The sequence below is a fragment of the Esox lucius genome, chromosome 8 (genome assembly GCF_011004845.1).
Source record: "Esox lucius isolate fEsoLuc1 chromosome 8, fEsoLuc1.pri, whole genome shotgun sequence".
Classification (NCBI taxonomy): domain Eukaryota; kingdom Metazoa; phylum Chordata; class Actinopteri; order Esociformes; family Esocidae; genus Esox; species Esox lucius.
This window is the reverse complement of record NC_047576.1, coordinates 28,731,982-28,755,826: the sequence shown is the minus strand read 5'-3', so window position 1 is coordinate 28,755,826 and position 23,845 is coordinate 28,731,982. Positions and strand designations below refer to the sequence as shown.

Sequence of the window (23,845 nt, the reverse complement as noted above, 5' to 3'; positions counted from 1 at the left end):
CCTTGAATATACTGTAAAATGGCATTTCTGGGCAAAATAAATTCCTGCAACAACAGGCTAATAAAATGTAAAAATGAAATATAATGATTTCAAGTACTATGCCCATTCCACTAATAATATTTTTTCTATATAGCGACCTGATTATGAACACAATTTTTTTGTAGAGTTGTGTTAATCTAAATAGAGACAGGAAGAATATGAAAGCCTGTTTCATCATATTATAAGCAGAATGCGTCACAAACCACATACCTTTGAAGAAGCGCTTTTATTCTTTCTGGCAACCAACACCATCCCATTATATAACCCAATGTACTAAAGCTCCGGTTTCTACTTGCCAATTAGCTAAAGACGCTAAATATTTACAGAGCCACGTGTGTTTGTTAGAGAGCAATGGAATGGAATGTTTCACGTTTTCTTTTTTTTTTTGTAAATGAGAAAAATTAAATTGTATCGTAATATGTCAAAGATGCATGTATAGTTATAGATCTTTGCTGTGATGTTCTGATTTAGTTAACAGCTCTGTTCTGCGTTTCCTAGTCTGACTCAGCTAAGTGATAATGCCACTCAAGACCTCTCAGCCGCGTAATTGCCTCTCAGGACAAATGCAGACAGATCTCGCTTTTGCTTTTTTCTCTTTCTGCTGTCCTTTATCTTTTCCCTCATCATCTTTCTTGCTCTTGCTCCCCATCTCTCTATATGACTTATCTCCACGTCTCTCTCTGTATCTTACTGTCACTTTCTCTCTACCGTCAACTGCTCATCTGTGTGCTGTGTGAGTCAGTTGATGGAAATGAGACCAGCCCACACGCCAAGTTACGTGATAGATACAGCCTGTTAGAATAGATCCACTGTGTCGCCAACTCATACCCAGCCAGATGTTCCCTGTTCATTTGATCTCAACCTGGGAAAAGAATTGGATTAGCAGTGTTTTCCCTAGGCTTGTATTCAGTGTGGTGGTGAAGGGAAGGCACTACACACATTTTAGTGGGCCTCCTTTTAGCAGCATTAGTGTTCGAAGCAAATTTCTAGCAAATCTACACATTTTGCCATGGCTTAGCTGTTACTGTTCATAATGCTGGGTGACTGTTCAGTTTGTTAATTCTCAAAATATAATATAGACTCCAACTCCATTATACAGTATTTCCTATATACTTTATATCTCATTCCAGTCATTTAAGTTTACACTTTTTTACAAAAAATCAATCCCCAGAGTTCTCCTATTGAGCTCTGTTAGTCTTAGTGCTGTGTACTGTAGGTATCGGTAGTTAATTAAGCTCTTCGTAGTATACCCGCAACACCTCTCCATGTTTCTGTGGTTTGACTGAATGTTATGGAGTGGCAATCTCATATCCAGTCCCATCATCCCCTAGTGGTCTTATCTCCGCTAACAGCAGGTATGTGTCTGTATTTGTCTGTCTGTGTGTGTGTGTGTGTTGAGTTTGATGTGCACCGCTGAGCCACACAACATCATCCCTATCTATTTCCCCACCCACGTACAGACACACACAGCATTGACCCTTTACAGTGGGTTATCAAAGCTAACCATCCTGAAATACAAAAAAGACCCCAAGGTCACACTGTGTTGCCAACCTGGCATACACACTAACTGATTCTTGACAGTAGTTGTACTCTGCTTTGGACTCTTGAGTCATTATTCGATCTAGTTCTGATTCCTGGATCTGAATATGACTAGCTCATGAGTGATAGTGATAGCCAATTCCAATATAATTATTTTAAATTTATTATTTTAGTTAACACTTTCAGATACTTTCTCCCTGTCGTGTTCAGGTCAGTCTTATAGTTGTCAATCTTCAGTGATGTGTGTTCCAAAAGGCATCCTACTCGGTCCTTGTGGAGATGTTCCAAATGTACTATACAGGGAAAAGGGTTCCATTTGTAACAGACCCAGTGTTATCTAAACTAACAGGTATGGCCAGACTGAGCTGATATCCAAATCTTCTCCATTTCACTTCCTCTTACTGCTGCAACATCAACAGTTTAAAGTCACCATGAACTTAACCTCTCTTCCATGCTATTACTTACAATTTATATGAGCCTGGAACAGCACATACGTTTACCTTTAGGGAGGGACAGTTTCATTCTATCAGAGTGTAAATTATTCATCTTTTGAATTTACCAAATCAAAATGCTGTGAAGGGTGGCATCAAATAGAGCAGCCAGTTTGATCATGTGAACAAACACTCCTGAGCCAGCCATTTCAAAATACAACTAATAGCCTGCATATTTTTTGTTTTGGTTTTAATCAAACAAGCACTGCCTTGTTATACCAGGAGTCAGTGGTCCTGCACTGAGACAGATCAGCTGCACTGTATGATCACACAGCTGGACTTTTTCACAGCTTTTTTTTTGGCCAATAAAAGCCACCCAGTTTGAAGTGTTTTTACCAGACCTTCTGCGAATTTTGGGCGGAAAGGTCTGGGAACAAGATTACTGCAAATTTAGCTTTGAGATTCCCTTCACTGGCAGTTTAAATTAGAAATTCTTTGGTAGCTATGAGTGTCCTCTACTTCAGAGTGTTATCATTCTGGTACCATTGCGTTCTTGTGGCTAACAGCGCTAATTCAGTCTCCACGGAAAGAGGAAGTGTCTGCTTTAGTTGGGTGACATTTTGCGGGGAATGATTCATTTAGTAAAGCATCCAGGGAGAGTGATGGAAATGCTGTGAGAAGGAGGCATGCTGTGTTGAGACAGAGAGTGATTGAGGAACAAGGGGTGGGGGATGAGATGGCCTGTCAAATGAGGAACGAATGGCAAAGTTAGGAAGAGAGGGTTGGTGTGGATTAAGCGGGGATGAATGGAATGATTGCAGGGTGGGGTTATAGAGTATTTGAGCAAAAGAAGAATGGAGTGAGAAAAATAGAAAGGGGTGGGAACTAGTGGTAGGTTAGTGGGTGCAAGAGATGGAATAATTGTGGTGGCAAATCGAGAAGGGATGGAGTGATTGATAAAGGGGTGATTATGGTTGTGATCTGGTAGTTGGTGGGTTGAGGGAAATTAATTGGTATTCTAAAAGTGAGAGGCAGAAAGAGAGATGGAGCGTTTTAGAGACGTGAGAGGTGGGTACTCTCATAGGTAGAAACGAGAAGAGGTTCCAATTGCTGTGTGAATTAGTGCTGGATGGTGTGGTTGTCCACTTGAGCTTGTGAGACATGTCTTCCACCCCCAAGCCTGGATCGTCGCTCCCTCAAGGTGACCAACTGCGAGGGGCCGAAGAGCCAGGTTGCCTGATAACACATACTGATTTCTCCCACTGCTCCTCGTCTTCTACACAGTTCAGTATTAAACTCAGTCTCTGTCCTCTATGTGTAAAATCTTGATTGACAGTCAGTTCCTTCCACTAATTGGTTGGTTGGTATTTTGTAGTGTGCATGTTTAACAGGAATAATCCGACCAAAACCAAACATGCGCTATAAATTTTAAGACAATGCAAATACAATGCAAACATCCTTTGTTACCGGTTTGACTTCTGTGGCCCTATAGAATTTCTCGGTTTTAGAGTAAATGCACCCAAAATAATTCTAAACATCTAAACAGATGTTGTGAAACACTGTAAATCCACTGTTATTGCAGATTTTTTTTAATATAATTTTCTGATATTACAGTGCTAAAATTCCACATTGCTACTTTTAAAATGTGCTGTGTTCAACTTAATAAAATGTGTTTCTAGCAAACTGTGAGGCCAGGTAGAGTAGCCAGACTCAACTTAGATTTCTATCCAAATAACTAGTCAAACCTTACCCAAAGCATCTGAGACAATAGTCTAGATGTAGCCAGGACTTGCTAGATGTGCCTCGCTTATTGAAATGTTTTTCCATCTGTTGGAGTGGATAGGTGTCATGCACAGTACAGCCTTGACAGGAGTCGCCACTGAACCCGGTGTTGTACGGACTACATGTGATTTAGCCATCAGCTCTTAATTGTCCTCCTTAGTCCCCTATGTCCTTAATTAGCTACTTTACAAAGAATGTGGCATGTAGAATTGTAGGCTTCGAGATCATTCCACAGATTCCTTCTTTCTCTTGTTCTTCCATTCTCCTTGCCATACACATATGCTACTTATAGAAATACAGAATAATCACTGAGTTTTGAAGCAAAGCCCTGTAATTAAGTGGTTCTTTGTGTTTTGGAGAAAAACGCCTTGCCTTAAAGCCTGTCAGTTGCTTCTGGAGCGCCTCTGTATTATCAGATTATTGTGTAAGCTATTTAAGAACCGTTGAGCTCTCCCCATCTCCCTCCCCGCATCTCCCTCCCCGCATCTCCCCCTCTGCATCTCCCCCTCTGCATCTCCCCCTCTGCATCTCTCTTCAATATGAAGCAAATATTCAGCAGTGTAGTTCTATTTAGTAAGCCCATCCCTCCTTTGTATTGTGTTGAGAGGGAAAGGGTGGGGGAGAGGTTGGGGGAGAGAGAGGGAGAGGTTGGGGGAGAGAGAGGGAGAGGTTGGGGGAGAGAGAGGGGGGCAGATTTAGAAGCATCACAAAGTAGGCCTAAAACAGCATACCGACCCATCTCAGTGTCATGTTACTGTACATAGCCTGGTATAACCAGATTACAGCCTCAGAAGTACACCCATCACAGAGTTAGAGTATTAGTGTTGAGTTAATTGATTTCTGTGCGGGCGGTTGTGGGCCTGGAAGGCGGGTAGAGTATATTAATGCTTTAATGGAATGTGAAGTGGTATAGATGGAGATGTAATGTCCAGAAGCCGGTGGTACGTGGGAGAGAGGTCTTCTCCTGACATCACATTAGTGATCTGGGTTCGGCTCCACACTTCACGGAAGTTCAATCAGACATCCGTGGGATCCCTGATGAACTGTGCTGCTGTCTTCTCTGATCATTAGTCAGAACTTTCTGGCACACAAATACCTCTTTTTCTTCCTTGCAGTCAGCACACACTTAGCATGTACGCACACACGCGCACGTGCACATGCAGGGACTCGGCAACAATACATCATGTCATGTTTCTCTGTCTCCGTCTGACACAGTGGCCTTCTACTTCCTAGCGACATGCCACTGCACCCTGTGTTCAATCCCTAATGTGTGATAAGAAAGGGCATTGGCATGTCGGGGAAATGCAAACAGATCTCTGACTCTCCCGGGCCCATCGGAAATTGCCGTGATTAGACATGGTCTGCTTTTTTTTTTGTTCACCTGAAATGATCTGATAATAATCTGGTCCTTTATGTTCGTTTGCAACTCTGGTGGGCTCTTATGGTGAATTTATTTTAACGCACACAAGACTGACAAGGTGTTTTTGATCCGAATGGGCTCTTGGTCGGGTCAATCAGTTCTCTGTCCCGCCCCTGATAAGTTGGATGTGCAAAATTAGTTTCACCTTTGTCCCCTTGTCTTCGCCTCCAAACCCCTCTAAAGGGTTAGCACAGTTAGCAACAGTTATGAAGAAGACCGTCAGCCAAAGCAAATCCCAATTAACTTACTTATATTTTTAAAGCACCAGCACCATGGGGTTTTTTTTCAGTCCGATGGAAGCTACTATGGGCACATATTGCGCACTCTCTAGGCCGAGGGGTATTTTGACCACACTACACATTCCATATCAATTTATTACTGCCTCATTTCACGGATCGTGAATGGCTGCATTGCCGTGTCGGGGATACAGGGGGGCATGTTGGGGCAGGGAGGTGTTGTTTTGGACTGCTGGAGTTCATTTGATAGAGGCTGTTTATTGGATGCCAATGTTGTAAACGCCGCCCCTTGGCATTGTGTTCTGTCCTATCACTGTGTTTAGAAGCAGGATACATGTGTGTCTTAGTGACTGGATTCTTTCCAAGCTGCTCCCAGCTAATGTGGGTCTTTTTCTCTGTGTATCTCTGTTTTCCTCTGGCTGTCCGTCTGTCCGCCCATCTCTGTCTGTGTGTGTGTTTGTGTGTGTGTGTGTGTGTGTGTGTGTGTGTGTGTGTGTGTGTGTGTGTTTGTTTATGAGTTGTGTGTCTGCGGTTGTGTACATGTGTGAGAGTGTGTTTCTATACCAATTTTTCCCTTCCACTGTCTCTTTGCATCTTTTCATCTGTCTTTCTGTCTGTTTGGCTCTGTCTGTCCGTCAACCCTGTTAATGTCCGTCAACCCTGTTAATGTCCGTCAACCCTGTTAATGTCCGTCAACCCTGTTAATGTCCGTCAACCCTGTTAATGTCCGTCAACCCTGTTAATGTCCGTCAACCCTGTCCGTCAACCCTGTTAATGTCCGTCAACCCTGTTAATGTCCGTCAACCCTGTTAATGTCCGTCAACCCTGTCCGTCAACCCTGTTAATGTCCGTCAACCCTGTTAATGTCCGTCAACCCTGTTAATGTTCGTCAACCCTGTTAATGTCCGTCAACCCTGTCCGTCAACCCTGTTAATGTCCGTCAACCCTGTTAATGTTCGTCAACCCTGTTAATGTCCGTCAACCCTGTCCATCTCCCTGTTAATGTCTGTCTCGCTGTCTGCGTACCTGTCAATGTCTCTCTTTACCCGTCTCCCTGTCCGTCTATGTCCCGGGGTGTCTCTGTCTCTTCCCGGTGTGTGCGTGGGGCGTCCGTGTCCCTCCAGCGTTTGTGACCCTGCTGAACGGTGACCAGGCTCAGGATGCCATCCGATCCCTCCACCAGAGCGGCGTGCGCGGCCGGGACATCACGGTGCAGCTACAGCCCACCGACTCCCTGCTCTGCCTGACCAACCTGCCCCATACCTTCACGGCCCAGCAGCTGGAGGACCTGGTCCGCTCCTACGGCAACATCGAGCGCTGCTTCCTGGTCTACAGCGAGCTCAGTGGACACTCGAAAGGCTACGGCTTCGTGGAGTACATGAAGAAGGACTCTGCGTCGCGGGCCCGGTCGGAGCTGCTCGGGCGACCTCAGGGGGACCGCGCCGTCATGGTCCAGTGGATGGACGTGAACCAGCTAACCGCGGGTCACCACCTCCACTCGAAGTGCCTCTGCGTGGACCGACTGCCGGCAGAAATCGACTCGGAGGAGCTGACCCAGCTGTTCTCCGACCGCTACAAACCAGTCTTCTGCCAGGTCAGTTTGAGATGGAGACACTGGTGTGTGTGAGCTTGTGTGTGTCTGGAAGCATGTAAGGATTTCAAGTTGAACAAGTTTAAAGACCCGGCGGTCTATGAATGGGTGGTTGCTAGGGTGAGGCGTCGTTACGCCAGCAGGGCTCGTATTTCACGCTCTTGTGTGTGTGTTTGTGTGTGATATATACTTTGGCATGCCCACAACATTTGTTCTGTTGGTTCTTTACACATCCCAGAGCTCTATGTATTCCATTCACAAGTCCTTTCTCCACCTCTATTGTATAAAGATTTATTCCCATTCAGCTCCATTCATTTTGTGTTTCCACATATTAATACTCATATTCGTGTCCGCTCTCATGCATCCACCAACCCCCTGAAGGGCCTTGCCTCTACCCTGTAACTCATCCAGCCCCATCCTCACTAACATTCCACTACAGTGGACTAAGGTCTCGTGGGAAAATGGAAATGATCACGTGTCACCTTCCAAGGTAACACGGGACACATTTCGAATTGATGCTACGATTGAAAATGTTTCTTTACATGTTATGTTAATTTTATTTAAATGAAATTCTGTTCCCAACTATTTATGTAGTTTTAACAGGCTCTAAGCTCACTTCTATACCAGGAGGCAGGCAGAGAATGCCATTAGAAAGTGGCATTAGTAGCTGTTAGCAGCAGGTAAACGTTAGTAGACAGAATTATCTCTGTCTCTCGCTGTGTGCCTCTCTCTCTGTCACTGGCTTTCTCTCTCGCTTTCTCTGTCGCTGGCTCTCTCTGTGTTTCTCCAGGAGAGGTCTGTCAGACGAGTCTGTCATGAGTCATCCCTGACAGGGACAACAGTGAGAGGAGAATAGTGGTCTTCCAGTTAGGAGGAGGTGGTTATTTCGAAGTGTTAGAGACATGTGAAGTGGTGATGGAAAATGGTGTCAAGGTACTCAGACAACTTACATTATTTGGAAGAGGCTTTTGTCCTTTTTGAAAATGGATGTTCATGCACTTAACTTCGTAGCTAATACACAGACACACATGCATGCAGACACTTAGAAATGGATTGAAGGTAAAATAGTTCTGGTGAAAAAGGGTATCCCTAGTCTACAATGTAGACATTTTACACATACTCTACTATGACACCCATTTTATACCTACTCTGCAGTTGTCCCATTCTTTTGATTGACCTCTCTGACCATGGTCAGTCTTCAAACATTCTATAGTGACCTGGAGGTCTACAGCTGTCACACATACTGACAACCGCATGCGCACACACTCTCACTCACTTCCCCTAGACTGAATGACACCCAGGTCACAGTGAGATGACCCCTTCAGACCTCTGTCCTCCTCCAGAGAGTCACTGCCCTGTCACTCCTCAGCGGACTGCCAGATCGCACCAAGCATCATAGATTATATGGTTGTTGGATTGTGTTGTATGCTCATTCTTATCATTATTGTTGTTGAGGTTTTAGCATTGTTTGTTTTGGGCATTTCTAGCTGTTGTACTGGGCGTATGTGGTGTGTATGTGATATGACTTTGATCTGTGCTGCACAAATGAATATAGCTTATCTCTTTTTTGCATAGCTGTTCTAATTCTGGCTGCTTTAGTATGGCTTTTGTGTGGTTTGTCTTTGTCAAATTCACACACACACTCACAGACACACTTTCAGTTTCACACACACAAAGATGAAAAGACAGTCACAAACACTCCCACCTGGACTTCAAATCTAAGCTAATAGTATGCTCTGATGTGTATATATATAACAGTCATGTCCATATGGGAATGTAAACTGTTCAAGTTCAATGCATAAAAATGGTCTTTAGTTCTTCAGTCTTTACTGCAGTGATCAAATCAGCTTCTGAAATAATAATAACCACATTAAGTTAATTTGACATATTTAGGAATGTGTCACTGCAGAAATCTAGTCACTGCATCCCAGTACAGCCATCATCACTACCAGGAGGTGGATGGGCATCACTGCCTCCTTGTGGTGGGTCGGGCATCTGGTAGCTAATTCCAGGCTTTTGGCCGGAGAATGCATTATCTTCCTAGTGAGTGGGGGCTGGCAACTATTTAATGGTTAAGTAAGCAGTGTGATAAGAAGCCAAAAGCGCTTTGCGATATGTGCATTTGTGGACAAGTCTCATTGCAGGGGGGTTCTGAGTTGAGGTGTAACACTTCAAAATGTACCGTAAGCTCATTCCACAGCTAGCGTGAAACGTCACTGAAGGGGCTATCCAACTGGTGTATTTTTGTGTACTGCAGCTCTGACGGTTTGAAAGTTTGTCGAAGAGGGCTATCACGTGGGCTGGGAAGCGGATGACAACTGGTTGGTCCCCGATCTGGGGCAGACAGACTAGCAGTGGAGGAAGCTTCACTTTCAGCAGCGAACACCTCACGACATTGGTGAAATCCCCAAGGCCGCCAAACAATTAGACACAACATTGGGAGAGGAGGGGAAAATGAATGGAAAATAAATATATATAAAACTCGCTCAGTCATAGAATATGTGGGGCTTTCATTCCACTCTCCCCTATCAAGCTCATCCATGCTTTTAACTCTAGTAGGGTTGACTACTGTTATGGCCTCTTAACTGGACTCCTGAAAAAGACTGTAAAACAACTGCAGCTCATTCAGAATGCTGCTGCTAGAATGTTAACCAGGACCAAGAGAACAGAGCACATCACTCCGGTTCTTAAATCTTTGCATTGGCTTCCAGTCAGTTACAGAATAGATTTCAAAGTGGTGCTTTTAGTTTATAAATCTCTGAATGGTTTAGGAAATACATTTCTGATATGTTTGAAGAATATAAACGGAGCAGGGCTCTTAGATCCATGAACACAGGTCAGCTAGTCCAAACTAAACATGGAGAAGCTGCATTTAGCACTTATGCTGTACAAAACTGGAATAAACTAGCAGAAGATCTAAGACGTGCCCGAAATGTATACATTTTTAAATCCAGGTTAATAACACTTCTTTTCTGACGTGTCTATGACTGAGCACTTAAACTTAACCACACTGTTTAGCCTTATAGCTTCCCACGTTTAATCATTAGCCTTATAGCTTCCCACTTTTAATCTTTATATGTTTGTAGGGGGCCAAGCAACGAAGTTGCTGGAACCCTTTTATGTTTGTACGTTTTATTAGGGGGCCAAACAACGAAGTTGCTGAAACCCTTTTATGTTTGTATGTTTTATTATTATTACTATTATTATTATTATTCTCCAGGGCCATTTTCAGAGGTCCATATTTCGGTCCCCTCTGGTTCAAAACGCTAGAAACTTTGCCTGATTGTAGACATCACGGTACCCATACTCCTCATGGTGGCGCTGTAGCACTCAGTCGAAAATGGAAAAAGTGAAGCTCAGATCTCATGAACCGATTGTCGTAGAGACATGCAACCAAGTTCCAGATATAGCCCTTCTCATGCTGACCAAAAAAGCCTTTGGGGTCTTTCAAATTCGCCCCTTGGATTTTCCTTCATTTTGAATTTGGTGAAAAACACGTTAACGACATCTCCTCCGAGACCGCTGAACGGATTTGCATGCCGTTTGGTGTGAAGGACCTTTGAACCATTATCTTCAAAAGTTATATAAGGAAAGTTGGTATCTCAAATAGTACAGCCGAAATCAGCGAATGAAATTGAGCTGGGCGGGTCTATGACTTTAGACGTCCGTTAATCCCAAATGGAACATCAAACAGCTATGAAACGAAACATACTAGTATATGTATCTCTCAAGAATGGACAGAAAAGGTCCCATACAGAAATACCTCTTAGGGGCGCTATAAACATCACCGATGTTTCTCACGATTTTGCCGTTAATAAAAACACATTTAAATGACATCTCCTCCGAAACCACTGAACAGATTTGGTTGACAATTGGTGTAAAGGACCACTGGACCATTGTCTTTACAAGTTATATAAGAAAAGTTGATATCTCAAACAATATGGCCTCCATTTTGACTTCTGTGAAAAACTTGTTAACAACATCTCCTCCCAGACTGCTGAACGGATTTGTAAGCCTTTAGGTGTGAAGGACCTTTGAACCATTATCTTTAAAAGTTATATAAGGAAAGTTGATATCTCAAACAATATGGCCGAAATCAGCGAATGAAATTGAGCTGGGCGGGTCTATGACTTTAGACGTCCATTAAACCCAAATGGAACATCAAACAGCTACGAAACGAAACATACTCGTAAATGTTTCTGCTAGGAATGGACAGGAAAACTCCCATACAGAAATACCGCTTGGGGGCGCTATAAACAACCAATGTTTCATGATTTTGCCGTTGATAAAAACACACTTAAACTACATTTCCTCCGAAAGAGCTGAATGTGTTTGGATAACAATTGGTGTAAAGGATGACTGGACCATTGTCTTTAAAAGTTCTATTATTGTAAATGTTTCTGGTGGATTTTCAAAATATGCATCTGTGTGTGCTATTTCGGGTATTATAGATCACAACCCGATGAGACTATTCAGTCTGCCAGCCAGCCCTTTGGTGTAATGGAAACATCCTGGTCCTTCAATATTGTGACCACAGTTTGATTCCCTTCTCAGACATTCCAAATTCTCCATCTCATAAATGCTTTTCCACTAGGTGCTTTTCAACCTTCACACCAGAAATACCATGATTTTCATTTATTTGCAAGAATAATTGTATTACATGACACTTGTGCTGTTATTGTTTTCCAAAGAAAGGAACCAGCCATGGAGTCATTGGAGTCATTGATTTCGTTATAAGTAGGATGTATAGCTATAAAATTTACATTTGGAGAGGATAGAGAGCTGTAGGGACAACAAGTATCCCCTGTGGTGTAGTGGGGACATTCCTGAGCTGTTCCAAATTTTGTATTTCAGAAATGTATATCCACTCAGTACTTTTCACCCTTCACATAACAATATATATCCCCTCTTTAATACCATGAGTCTCATATGTTTAGGAGAATTGTTTTACCTGACCCTTATATACTGTTATTGTTTTCCAAAGACACAAATCAGCCATGGAGTGATTGGAGTCATTGTTTTCGTTATAAGTAGGATGTATAGCTATTAGCTATATAGTCTTTGTGCAAGACTACTCTTTAGTTCCGTTAATAAATGTTATTTTGTCCACGTTATTTCAGCAAAAATGTAATGGCTGAGGTAAAAGTTGCATTCTGATGTTTAAATAGCGTAATGATTAAAGACAGTCTGCCACATAGAAAACCAGGGATTGAAACCTGCCAGCGACAACAATATTCATCCCTCCTAATCGGCTGAACTAGGATTGCCTGGTTCCTTTTATGGTCTCAAGGTCTTTTTGTTTTGTTTTGATTTCCTCTTCTTCGATTGGACTACCTGACTACTTGTGCATTTTTATATAGCAAAACATTTCTCTAGTGAGAGCATGCAGTGAGATGCTTCCTGTGCCCCGCTTGGCCCCCTGAAATGCTGCTCGCAGCTTTGATTGTATATATTTTTTTATTACGATGTTTTCATTTGCTTTGATGTTTTCATTGGAGTATTTGTTTTTGTTATTGTTTTCATATATTTTTCTTTGTAAAGAACATTGAATTGCTTCGATGTATGAATTGTGCTATACACTCACCTAAAGGATTATTAGGAACACCTGTTAAATTTCTCATTAATGCAATTATCTAATCAACCAATCAATGGCAGTTGCTTCAATGCATTTAGGGGTGTGGTCCTGGTCAAAACATTCTCCTGAACTCCAAACTGAATGTCAGAATGGGAAAGAAAGGTGATTTAAGCAATTTTGAGCGTGGCATGGTTGTTGGTGCCAGACGGGCCGGTCTGAGTATTTCACAATCTGCTCAGTTACTTGGATTTTCAAGCACAACCATTTCTACGGTTTCCAAAGAATGGTGTGAAAAACATCCAGTATGCGGCAGTCCTGTGGGCGAAAATGCCTTGTTGAGAATGGGCCGACTGATTCAAGCTGATAGAAGAGCAACTTTGACTGAAATAACCACTCGTTACAACCGAGGTATGCAGCAAAGCATTTGTGAAGCCACAACACGCACAACCTTGAGGCGGGGTTTCAACAGCAGAAGATCCCACCGGGTACCACTCATCTCCACTACAAATAGGAAAAAGATTGGACAGTTGAAGACTGGAAGAATGTTGCCTGGTCTGATGAGTCTCGATTTCTGTTGAGACATTCAGATGGTAATGTCAGAATTTGGTGTAAACAGAATGAGAACATGGATCCATCATGCCTTGTTACCACTGTGCAGGCTGGTGGTGGTGGTGGTGTAATGGTGTGGGGGATGTTTTCTTGGCACACTTTAGGCCCCTTAGTGCCAATTGGGCATCGTTTAAATGCCACAGCCTACCTGAGCATTGTTTCTGACCATGTCCATCCCTTTATGACCACCATGTACCCATCCTCTGATGGCTACTTCCAGCAAGATAATGCACCATGTTACAAAGCTCGAATCATTTCAAATTGGTTTCTTGAACATGACAATGAATTCACTGTACTGAAATGGCCCCCACAGTCACCAGATCTCAACCCAATAGAGCATCTTTGGGATGTGGTGGAACGGGAGCTTCGTGCCCTGGATGTGCATCCCACAAATCTCCATCAACTGCAAGATGCTATCCTATCAATATGGGCCAACATTTCTAAAGAATGCTTTCAGCACCTTGTTGAATCAATGCCATGTAGAATTAAGGCAGTTCTGAAGGCGAAAGGGGGTCAAACACAGTATTAGTATGGTGTTCCTAATAATCCTTTAGGTGAGTGCTTGCTTGCTAACATTGTAAATCTGGAAATATTCCCAGCATGAAATGTTAGTTCCTCTTATTTCTCCATTTAAATCTAGTGGGGACACCGAGGTCCTGAACTCTGTTGATATAAGGCTCCTGTCCACCATGTCTACACTCCTCTCTTTTCTGCTCACACATCATCAGCTGAAGGACTGCTGTAACAGGATTGGTTTACATAATGTTACATTTTGAGCATTGTGTCTCTGCCACTGTCTGTCCAGCCTGTAGCCACCGGAAGGAGACATGTTAGGGTGGGTCTTCTATGAGGTTAACGTGTGAAAAGGATTACATCAGAAGGAACTGGCTGACAGACTGTTTCTGTTCTGAAATGTTGCTGGTGTTAACTCAGCAAGAGCAGAGAGCGCATCTCCTATTCTCTCGGTGTGAGTGTGTGTGAGTGTGTGTGTGTGTGTGTGTGTTTCTGTTTGTATGCTTGCACGTGTGCGTGCGTTAATCTCTGTTTATATAACCAGACTGATTCACTCTGATGTATCTGTCCCTGGTGCAAACACACACGTATGCAGGCAGTCACTTTATACATGGTACTTTACTTATGGTGGATCCCAAAACTGATTTCCATGTAACATCTTATTTTCATTAATAACCCTTATCCTAACGCCAATAACTTAAGCTTAATCCTAAACCTTAACTTCACCTCCTAACCCCAATTTTAACAAGTCCAATCAGTTCTCCATATCAAACCCACCTCACACTCTCTCGAAATCCGTTTTAATAGAATCTATTGGTGTCTTTTGCGGTCATCATCTTACTGGAAGACTCATTGCCATTTTCAGAACCAGCTTTCTGACACTGGGTTTGACATTGCATGATGCCAGGCTCACATTCAAGGCACACAGGGACAGCGAAGCAACCCCAAAACATCACTTCTCCTCCTCCATGTTTAGCCCACCTGCTTTTTGTTTTCTGTAAACATAGCGATGGTGGGCTTTACCAAAAAGCTGTTATGTGATCCTTATCTGTCCACAATGGATTGTGGCTTGTTCAGGTGTTTTGGTAAAGTGCAGGCCTTTTATGTCTCTCTCAGCAGTGAGCTCATTCCGGGTCCTACCTGCTTTCAATGATTTGGCGATGGATGGTGCGAGTTGAAACTTCATTACGTTGTGTTTGAAGGTCAGCTTAAATCTGTGTCAGATGATTGAGGTGCTTTTCTCAACCATTCAAACAATCGCTGTGATTTTCCATCTAGGTATCTTCTCATCCAGCAAGGTTGACCACAGATACATGGGTCTTATACTTTTGATAACATACTGTGGAAAAAGTAACATCAAGGTTCCTGGAGATGGATTGTGGTCTTGAGGTTTTCCGTTGTCCACATCTTGTGTTTGTCCTTCTCAGACATTTACAGTGGGGAGAACAAGTATTTGATACACTGCTGATTTTGCAGGTTTTCCCACTTACAAAGCATGTAGAGGTCTGTCATTTTTATCATATGTACTCTTCATCTGTGAGTGACATAATCAAAAATCCAGAAAATCACATTGTATGATTTTTAAGTAATTAATTTGCATTTTATTGCATGACATAAGTATTTGATACATCAAAAAAGCAGAACTTAATATTTGGTACAGAAACCTTTGTTTGCAAATACAGAGATCATACGTTTCCTGTAGTTCTTGACCAGGTTTGCGCATACTGCAGCAGGGATTTTGGCCCACTCCTCCATACAGACCTTCTCCAGATTCTTCAAGTTTCGGGGCTGTCACTGGGCAATACAGACTTTCAGCTCCCTCCAAAGATTTTCTATTGGGTTCAGGTCTGGTGACTGGCTAGGCCACTCCAGGACCTTGAGATGTTTCAGGTCGTTCAATGCTCTTACTGAGGGAAGGAGGTTGTTGGCCAAGATCTCACAATACATGGCCCCATCCATCCTCGCCTCAATACGGTGCAGTCGTCCTGTCCCCTTTGCAGAAAAGCATTTCCACCTCCATGCTTCACAGTTGGGATGGTGTTCTTGGGGTTTTACTCATCCTTCTTCTTCCTCCAAACATGGCGAGTGGAGTTTAGACCAAAAAGCTCTATTTTTGTCTCATCTGACCACATGACCTTCTCCCATTCCTCCTCTGGATCATCCAGATGGTCATTGGCAAACTTCAGACAGGCCTGGACATGAGCTGGCTTGAGCAGGGGGACCTTGCGTGCGCTGCAGGATTTTAATCCATGACGGCGTAGTGTGTTACTAATGGTTTTCTTTGAGACTGTGGTCCCAGCTCTGTTCAGGTCTTTGACCAGGTCCTGCCGTGTAATTCTTGGCTGATCCCTCACCTTCCTCATGATCATTGATGCCCCACAAGGTGAGATCTTGCATGGAGCCCCAGACCGAGGGAGACTGACCGTCATCTTGAATTAATTCAATTTTCTAATAATTGCGCCAACAGTTGTTGCCTTCTCACCAAGCTGCTTGCCTATTGTCATGTAGCCCATTCCAGCCTTGTGCAGGTCTACAATTTTATCCCTGATGTCCTTACACAGCTCTCTGGTCTTGGCCATTGTGGAGAGGTTGGAATCTGTTTGATTGTGTGGACAGGTGTCTTTTATACAGGTAACGAATTCAAACAGGTGCAGCTAATACAGTTAATGAGTGGAGAACAGGAGGGCTTCTTAAAGAAAAACTAACAGGTCTGTGAGAGCCGGAATTCTTACTGGTTGGTAGGTGATCAAATACTTATGTCATGCAATAAAATGCAAATAAAAAATCATACAATGTGATTTTCTGGATTTTTGAAAAATTACAGACCTCTACATGCTTTGTAAGTGGGAAAACCTGCAAAATCGGCAGTGTATCAAATACTCACTGTTTCTGGTTTCCTTCTCTGCATACTCTTTGTGATACAGGCAGTGACAGAAAACAGGAGAATGAGTCCTTTTCTCTCTTCAAACTGGTTGGATAAATGATTTTCATAATACAGGCATCTGTATTATGAAAAGCATCTCCTGTCTATAACTATAAGTCTGTAACTTGCTACAGTTGAGTTCAATTCCAACAGTAAGTAAAGGAAAATCACCTTCTTGAAATATATTTATTTCCCAAAACGTCTAGAAGGTGCCAGTTGGACATTTTAAGACTTTCTTTGTGGAATCTGATAATATTTGGTGCATTATTAGGATTTTATTTGGTTCAGTCGCAAACCAAAGAAGTATTTCTAAAAACATTCTTGAATTTTAGCAGTTTTCTAGAAGAAATGTGCACTATTTGAATGAAGCGTAGTACTTTTGGCCATGATTGTACAGCGTTTTGGTCTTTGTATATATAGTTAGGAGTAGCGTTGGATGTGGGGCGTGTATGTTAGTGTTGTGTGTGTAATTTTGTGCCAATTCTAGTGCACTTATTCAATACTGGAGGGACTGGAAGGAGTGACATTTGATAATGAATTGTTATATTCTATGATTTGGCTGTGTTTGGCAGTCTCAGGGCCTTGGGGCGGTGAAGCTGTTCATGGTTCAGATGGTTACAGACTTGAGGCACTGTTAGCTCACACCCTGCCTGCCATGTGATAGTGTAGAGTTGTCCAAGAGCTTTGAGACACCAAAGCCACTAGCAACTGAGCCACCGCTGATTTCGAGACAAACCCAGAAACTTTGCTGGAGTGTTGGAATATCATTCTAGGCTTTCTGATTAGGTTGTGACATGTTTTTTTGTTGTAACACAACTTAATCAGGAAGACTACCTGGAAATGTTATGTTTCAGTTCCATTTATCCCTATACATTTCAACCTTGTTTTACCAGGTAAATTGACTGTGAACACATTATCATTTTCATCAATGACCTGGGAGGAATGTGTGTTAACGGGCTTGCTGAGATAGGACAGCTGGGTGAGGGATTTTATCTGTTTATATATTTCTGTTGAAATGAACCATCTTACCGCCCTGGAAGTCAAGGGTTTAATTTTCACTTCTGCCTGTCCCTTTTTCATTCCATGTCCCCTGTTTTCTTATCACTCTAAATATAAAATTTAGAAAACTGTAAAAAGTACTGTTGCAGGTATCAATAGTATGTATAATGCATTAAACCACCTACATTGTTTACACAGTTTGATTATTTCAGAGACAATGTTTTGATGCTGCCTTTATCAAAAAAGTGTATTCTGAGTACTCCTGAAAAAATACACCAAGATTCAGATTGAACAACCACATTGGGTGTTTCAGAGTACCTCTATTCAGTTTTTTTAAGTCTGAACACAGACATTGGGGTTTAAAGTCAAGTTTTCCTGTGGTAAGTCTTGATGACAATGTCTCACTGTACCTACTCAGTATTTTGCACAGTTCATCAGAGTGGTCAGATTGACTGCCATCATATACTGTTGAAGACCCATTAGCATTTAGCCTTACTTTGTGATAGTGTAATGTTTTTCCAATAGGTAACGTTGTTTTGTTTTTGTTAGGTTCTAGTTTGTTTTGGGCCAAGTTGTTAGTGACTTGTGAACGTAACCTCACAGGGGGATTTCTCTGTGTTGTTGTCTAATTCTTTGTCTCTCTGTCCCTGAAAGAGTTGTTACTATGACGTTATTGAGGGGCTTTTGTGCCTCTGAATAGAGATAATAAAATCCACAGACTTAATCACTCACACACTGTCACAGACATTTTCACAATAGCTGACCTTTAACATATGATTTTGAAGAAGCAGAAATAACCTTATCCTGAGGGGTAGAGGAAATGTCAGTGTCTCATTCATGTGATTAAAGGCACTGGTAGTAGGGTCTGGTGGGGCTTTCTGTAAATGGGTTAGTCTTTATGTCAGCCCTGGAAATGGACAAGGAACCACAGAATGGGAAGAATGGAGGAGAGGAGGGGTGGAGGAAGAGGTCAGTAAGGTGCAGAGCTGAGGCTACTATCCAGAGACTTCATCCATGTTCTCCAGACTGTAACCTTTTACCATCAATTCATGTGAACATGTTGCATTGGTAAAGGTGCTGTAGGCTTATGTTTTGAGGTAGTTTTTGGTTTCCTTTCCACCTTTTTTATTGGATGACAGAAAGTGGGTAGTATTTTGTGTACTATTTTTCCAAAACAGACCACTGAATGTTTAACTGTGGATGTATCTGACTACTGTATGGTTAACTGTGGATGTATCTGACTACTGTATGGTTAACTGTGGATGTATCTGACTACTGTATGGTTAACTGTGGATGTATCTGACTACTGTATGGTTAACTGTGGATGTATCTGACTACTGTATGGTTAACTGTGGATGTATCTGACTACTGTATGGTTAACTGTGGATGTATCTGACTACTGTATGGTTAACTGTGGATGTATCTGACTACTGTATGGTTAACTGTGGATGTATCTGACTACTGTATGGTTAACTGTGGATGTATCTGACTACTGTATGGTTAACTGTGGATGTATCTGACTACTGTATGGTTAACTGTGGATGTATCTGACTACTGTATGGTTAACTGTGGATGTATCTGACTACTGTATGGTTAACTGTGGATGTATCTGACTACTGTATGGTTAACTGTGGATGTATCTGACTACTGTATGGTTAACTGTGGATGTATCTGACTACTGTATGGTTAACTGTGGATGTATCTGACTACTGTATGGTTAACTGTGGATGTATCTGACTACTGTATGGTTAACTGTGGATGTATCTGACTACTGTATGGTTAACTGTGGATGTATCTGACTACTGTATGGTTAACTGTGGATGTATCTGACTACTGTATGGTTAACTGTGGATGTATCTGACTACTGAATGGTTAACTGTGGATGTATCTGACTACTGTATGGTTAACTGTGGATGTATCTGACTACTGTATGGTTAACTGTGGATGTATCTGACTACTGTATGGTTAACTGTGGATGTATCTGACTACTGAATGGTTCCCTCTCAGCTAAATGACAAACCCTACTTTATTGTTAATATATGGCTCTCTGAGTCAGATCAGTGCATTACATACACATACAGACACACACACACAAAAACACTTTTGTTTTTCTGGTGTTGTGGGGATCTGAGACGTAACCCGGAAATCCATGTAAGCAGGAAATCACAATTATATGCCAAATAACCAATTTATATGGTTTTACTATCTTTGTGAGGACTTCAGGTTCCCATATGTACACAAAAGTGGATCACATACACTTTTGTTTACCTACCCAAAAATAAATGTTCCCTATTCCCTTAACCTAATCCTTACCCCGAATCTAACCCTTAACTTACCGTGACCCTAAACTTAACCTCAGGAACGTAACCTTTAAATTCAGTCTAGCCCCAAGCCTAAGATTGACTTCATGTCTATTATAACAAGGTCTGTTTTTTGTATTTCTGAGAAGAATGTAAATGTATGTCTCTCTCTCCCTCTCTCTGTAACTCAATCTCCTTTTCTTTTTTTTTTTTTGCCATTACCACCATCACTCACTCGCTCGCTGCAATCTCTCCCTCCCTGCCTCAAAGTGTTAAAGTGGTAGGCCGACAAGCAGAAAGGAAGTTCATTTCCATATTGTAAGGCGAATGTGTGCTTCTGGCCCATCGACCTACTCCTCCCCCACACCACTTCTGCTCGTCCGTCTCTCCTCAGACCGGAGGGCCTGGCGGACGAGTGGGAGGTAATGGGGTGAGAGGAGGGGCGATAGAGGGTTGGGGTTAGGGTTAGCCCTACCTCGTGAGTCATGCGCTGCTGACGGTTGGTGACAGTTGACTTATTGTGTTGAGCGTCTGGACCCTCCGCCGTTCAGTCCAGTCGGGTCCGGCCCGGTCAGACCTCGCCATGCGGATGAACCGGAAGCCTCCGCCGTGTCCGTTGGTCTACATTAGCCGTTAGGCTGCCGTGTGCAGTACACGATATTGGCGGGTCTCAGGGCCCCCTGCAGGGCTTAGAGGAGGGGATGAATTATTGAACTGATCCCTTCTGCTGCCTCACTCGAGGAGCTCTCTATTCCTAATGGGCCCTGGTCAGCTGTACTGTAAAGGATGCCATTAAGATGGCAATCAGGTATCAGTATGTGGTCACTAACAGTGCAATAACGGTTCAAATGGACTCATTTCTTTCCAACTCATGAATCCCTTCCTCTGTCAATCCCTCCCCCCTTTCCCTCCCTCTCTTCTCCGCTTTCCATTACTACCGTCTTCTTCGGCCCATCCATTCACTTCTATTAAAGGACAGTAGCAGTAAGGCGGTAATAACTCTCTCAGTAGACATGATCTAGTGGTGCCCTAGTGGACTTTAGCCTGCACTTTATGATCAATACTGACCAAAGCAATGCATATTTAGTGTGGCCTTATTAGCACATGATGTCAGTCCCCGCAAGGAGAGTCATTTTCTGGCTTTCGGGGTTAGATTTAGGGTCAGACTTACAATTTGACTTACTGTTAGAATTGGGGAAACTTTTAGGTTTAGGCATTATGGTTTAGGGTTAGGCATTATGGTTTAGGGTTAGGCATTATGGTTTAGGGTTAGGCATTAGATCTAGGCTATGTTTAGGCTCTGAATGTGTATAGTTCAAGCTAATGTTTTCTGGCCTCCACAAGAATAGAAATAAGGCTGTGTGTGTATATACAGTATGTGTGTGTGTGTGTGTGAATGTGTGTTTATCTCTCCCTTTTTGGAGTTCTAAGACCCAGATTCCCCAGAGAGTGTTTAGAGAAGTGTATAACAGTTAGATGTGAGATACTGTGTACTGCCAGTGTTTCTGGAGGCGTGCCAAGCTTTCTGCAGTATTCCACACTAATTGTGAGGGGAATAGGCGGGTTGGGACTGCATTGTGTTAAGTTTGTGTTGGTATATGCTTGTTTTACTCGTTTGTTTGTAGAAATGTGCTGTAGTTGAGTGCGTTTTGCGAGCGTTCGCAGCAGGTGTGCGAGTTACGCATGTGCTTTCTGTTTGGTTTCAGCTGGCCCAGGACGAGGGCAGCCCAGTGCACGGCTTCGGGGTGGTGGAGTACGAGAGGGCGGAGCAGGCGGAGGCCGTACTGATAGAGATGGACAGGACCCTGGTGGGGGGACAGGAGATTCGCCTCTCCCTCTGCACCCCCGGGACCTCCGGCAGGAGCACCCTGGCCGCGCTCATCGCTGCTCAAGGCGTGGTAGGTGACACGCACGCAAAAAAAATAAGAGACACGTGTTACCGAATCAGACGCAAGCCAGTGCAATGGTGAATTGGGGATGACATGAAAGTTGAGCGTTCAGTGTACAGTAGCGCAGTGCACATGGAGTTAAACTGGTGCAGGCTTACATTCCAAAAAGTTGAGGCGTACATTAGAAACATAAACACTCCATTCGTTTGTTCATACATCATGTTTATCTGCATGCAAACACACGGCCTCTTACTGCTTCTCTCGGTGTCGTGTAGCGTGGCTGTAACGATAACAGTGACAGTGTCTGTTAGTGGAGCGAGACTCCAGCAACAGCCACCTGAAAATGCGCCTCTTGTTGCCTTCATTTGGCTATATTTCACAAGTGAATAATCTATTATTCTTTCATTCAAAAAACGGAAATGAACAGCAATTGTATGAGTACCTCATGGAAATAGTATAAATGACAGAAAAAGTTTTGAGATGGGAGGGCATTAAACACACTGACATGACAGTTACGTGGAAAGAGAGATGAGAAAACAGTACACCTATATTAAGTGTACATTTGATTAGATGATAATGTTCACTTACTTGCCAGTCACAAAATTAAAGTATCACAGAAAGAAATCCACACATCATCATTAATGGCAGAGTTTTTCTGCAAAACAAACTTGTTTAATATTCTTAATGAAATGTATGATAATCCTTGTGAATAATGATGTTGCATGTCTTGGGGAAGAAGTCAACATCTTCAAGATGTTGACTGGGGATTTTGAGGGGAATGTTTAAAAAATCTGCTTGGATTGGTGTTAAAGCTCGTCCTAATACAATAGATTAATTCCATATGTACATTATATGAAAATGTTGTAATTTTCTAAATATATTAGTCAATCATTATAATAATAGAACATTAAAGGATAAGCATATGTAGTAAAATTTGGCATGTTTCATATAACCATTTGTTTTATGTTCACTTGAATACCTAGAGTCCCACAAAAATGTCTAGGTTCCATGGACCTTCTGTCATTCATTATCCAGTGTTATGCTTAATGAAAGACATTCGATGGGTTGTGTTCATTAAAATTTTTGTTTTACTAACTTCTTTTTACAAATGCTTTGTTTTTTTTTGTTTTTCATACATTTCATACATTTGAACAAGTATTCCCAGTTGTAATTCGCCGTTTTTCCAGGGTAAGCCTGACTCAGAATAAACCCACTCCCTCTCTTCTCATTGTGAATCATGTTTTGGCCCGTCAAACACATTATTACACATTATGTGAAAGTGGTTAAACATGCATAAACACATCTCTATATGTAAAGGCTGAAAACAAGAAATATCATGTCTGATGTTTTTTCACCTTTCATGAGGTCTTGTGACCAACAGTATTTAAGTGCAACTAGGGTTGCCCGATATTGGAAATAACTGACATTGCGATATTTTGTTTTTATGCGATATACACTCACCTAAAGGATTATTAGGAACACCATACTAATACAGAGTTTGACCCCCTTTCGCCTTCAGAACTGCCTTAATTCTACGTGGCATTGATTCAACAAGGTGCAGAATGCATACTTTAGAAATGTTGGCCCATATTGATAGGATAGCATCTTGCAGTTGATGGAGTTTTGTGGGATGCACATCCAGGGCACGAAGCTCCCGTTCCGCCACATCCCAAAGATGCTCTATTGGGTTGAGATCTGGTGACTGTGGAGGCCATTTCAGTACAGTGAACTAATTGTCATGTTCAAGAAACCAATTTGAAATTATTCGAGCTTTGTGACATGGTGCATTATCCTGCTAGAAGTAGCCATCAGATGATGGGTACATGGTGGTCATAAAGGGATGGACTTGGTCAGAAACAATGCTCAGGTAGGCCATGGCATTTAAACGATGCCCAATTGGCACTAAGGGACCTAAAGTGTGCCAAGAAAACATCCCCCACACCATTACACCACCACCAGCAGCCTGCACAGTGGTAACAAGGCATGATGGATCCATGTT

At 42.5% G+C, this 23,845-nt stretch overlaps 1 protein-coding gene across 3 annotated transcripts in view; it reads left to right on the top strand.

The window, feature by feature from the left end:
• raver2 (ribonucleoprotein, PTB-binding 2) overlaps nucleotides 1–23,845 on the top strand; it is a 70,101-nt gene that overhangs the window by 20,461 nt on the left and 25,795 nt on the right. For all 3 annotated transcript variants that reach the window (XM_034293594.1, XM_034293593.1, XM_029121356.2), the window contains exons 3-4: nucleotides 6,572–7,041; nucleotides 21,664–21,855. In XM_034293594.1, the coding sequence (XP_034149485.1) occupies nucleotides 6,572–7,041; nucleotides 21,664–21,855 (662 nt within the window). The remainder of the gene's footprint in view (nucleotides 1–6,571; nucleotides 7,042–21,663; nucleotides 21,856–23,845) is intronic.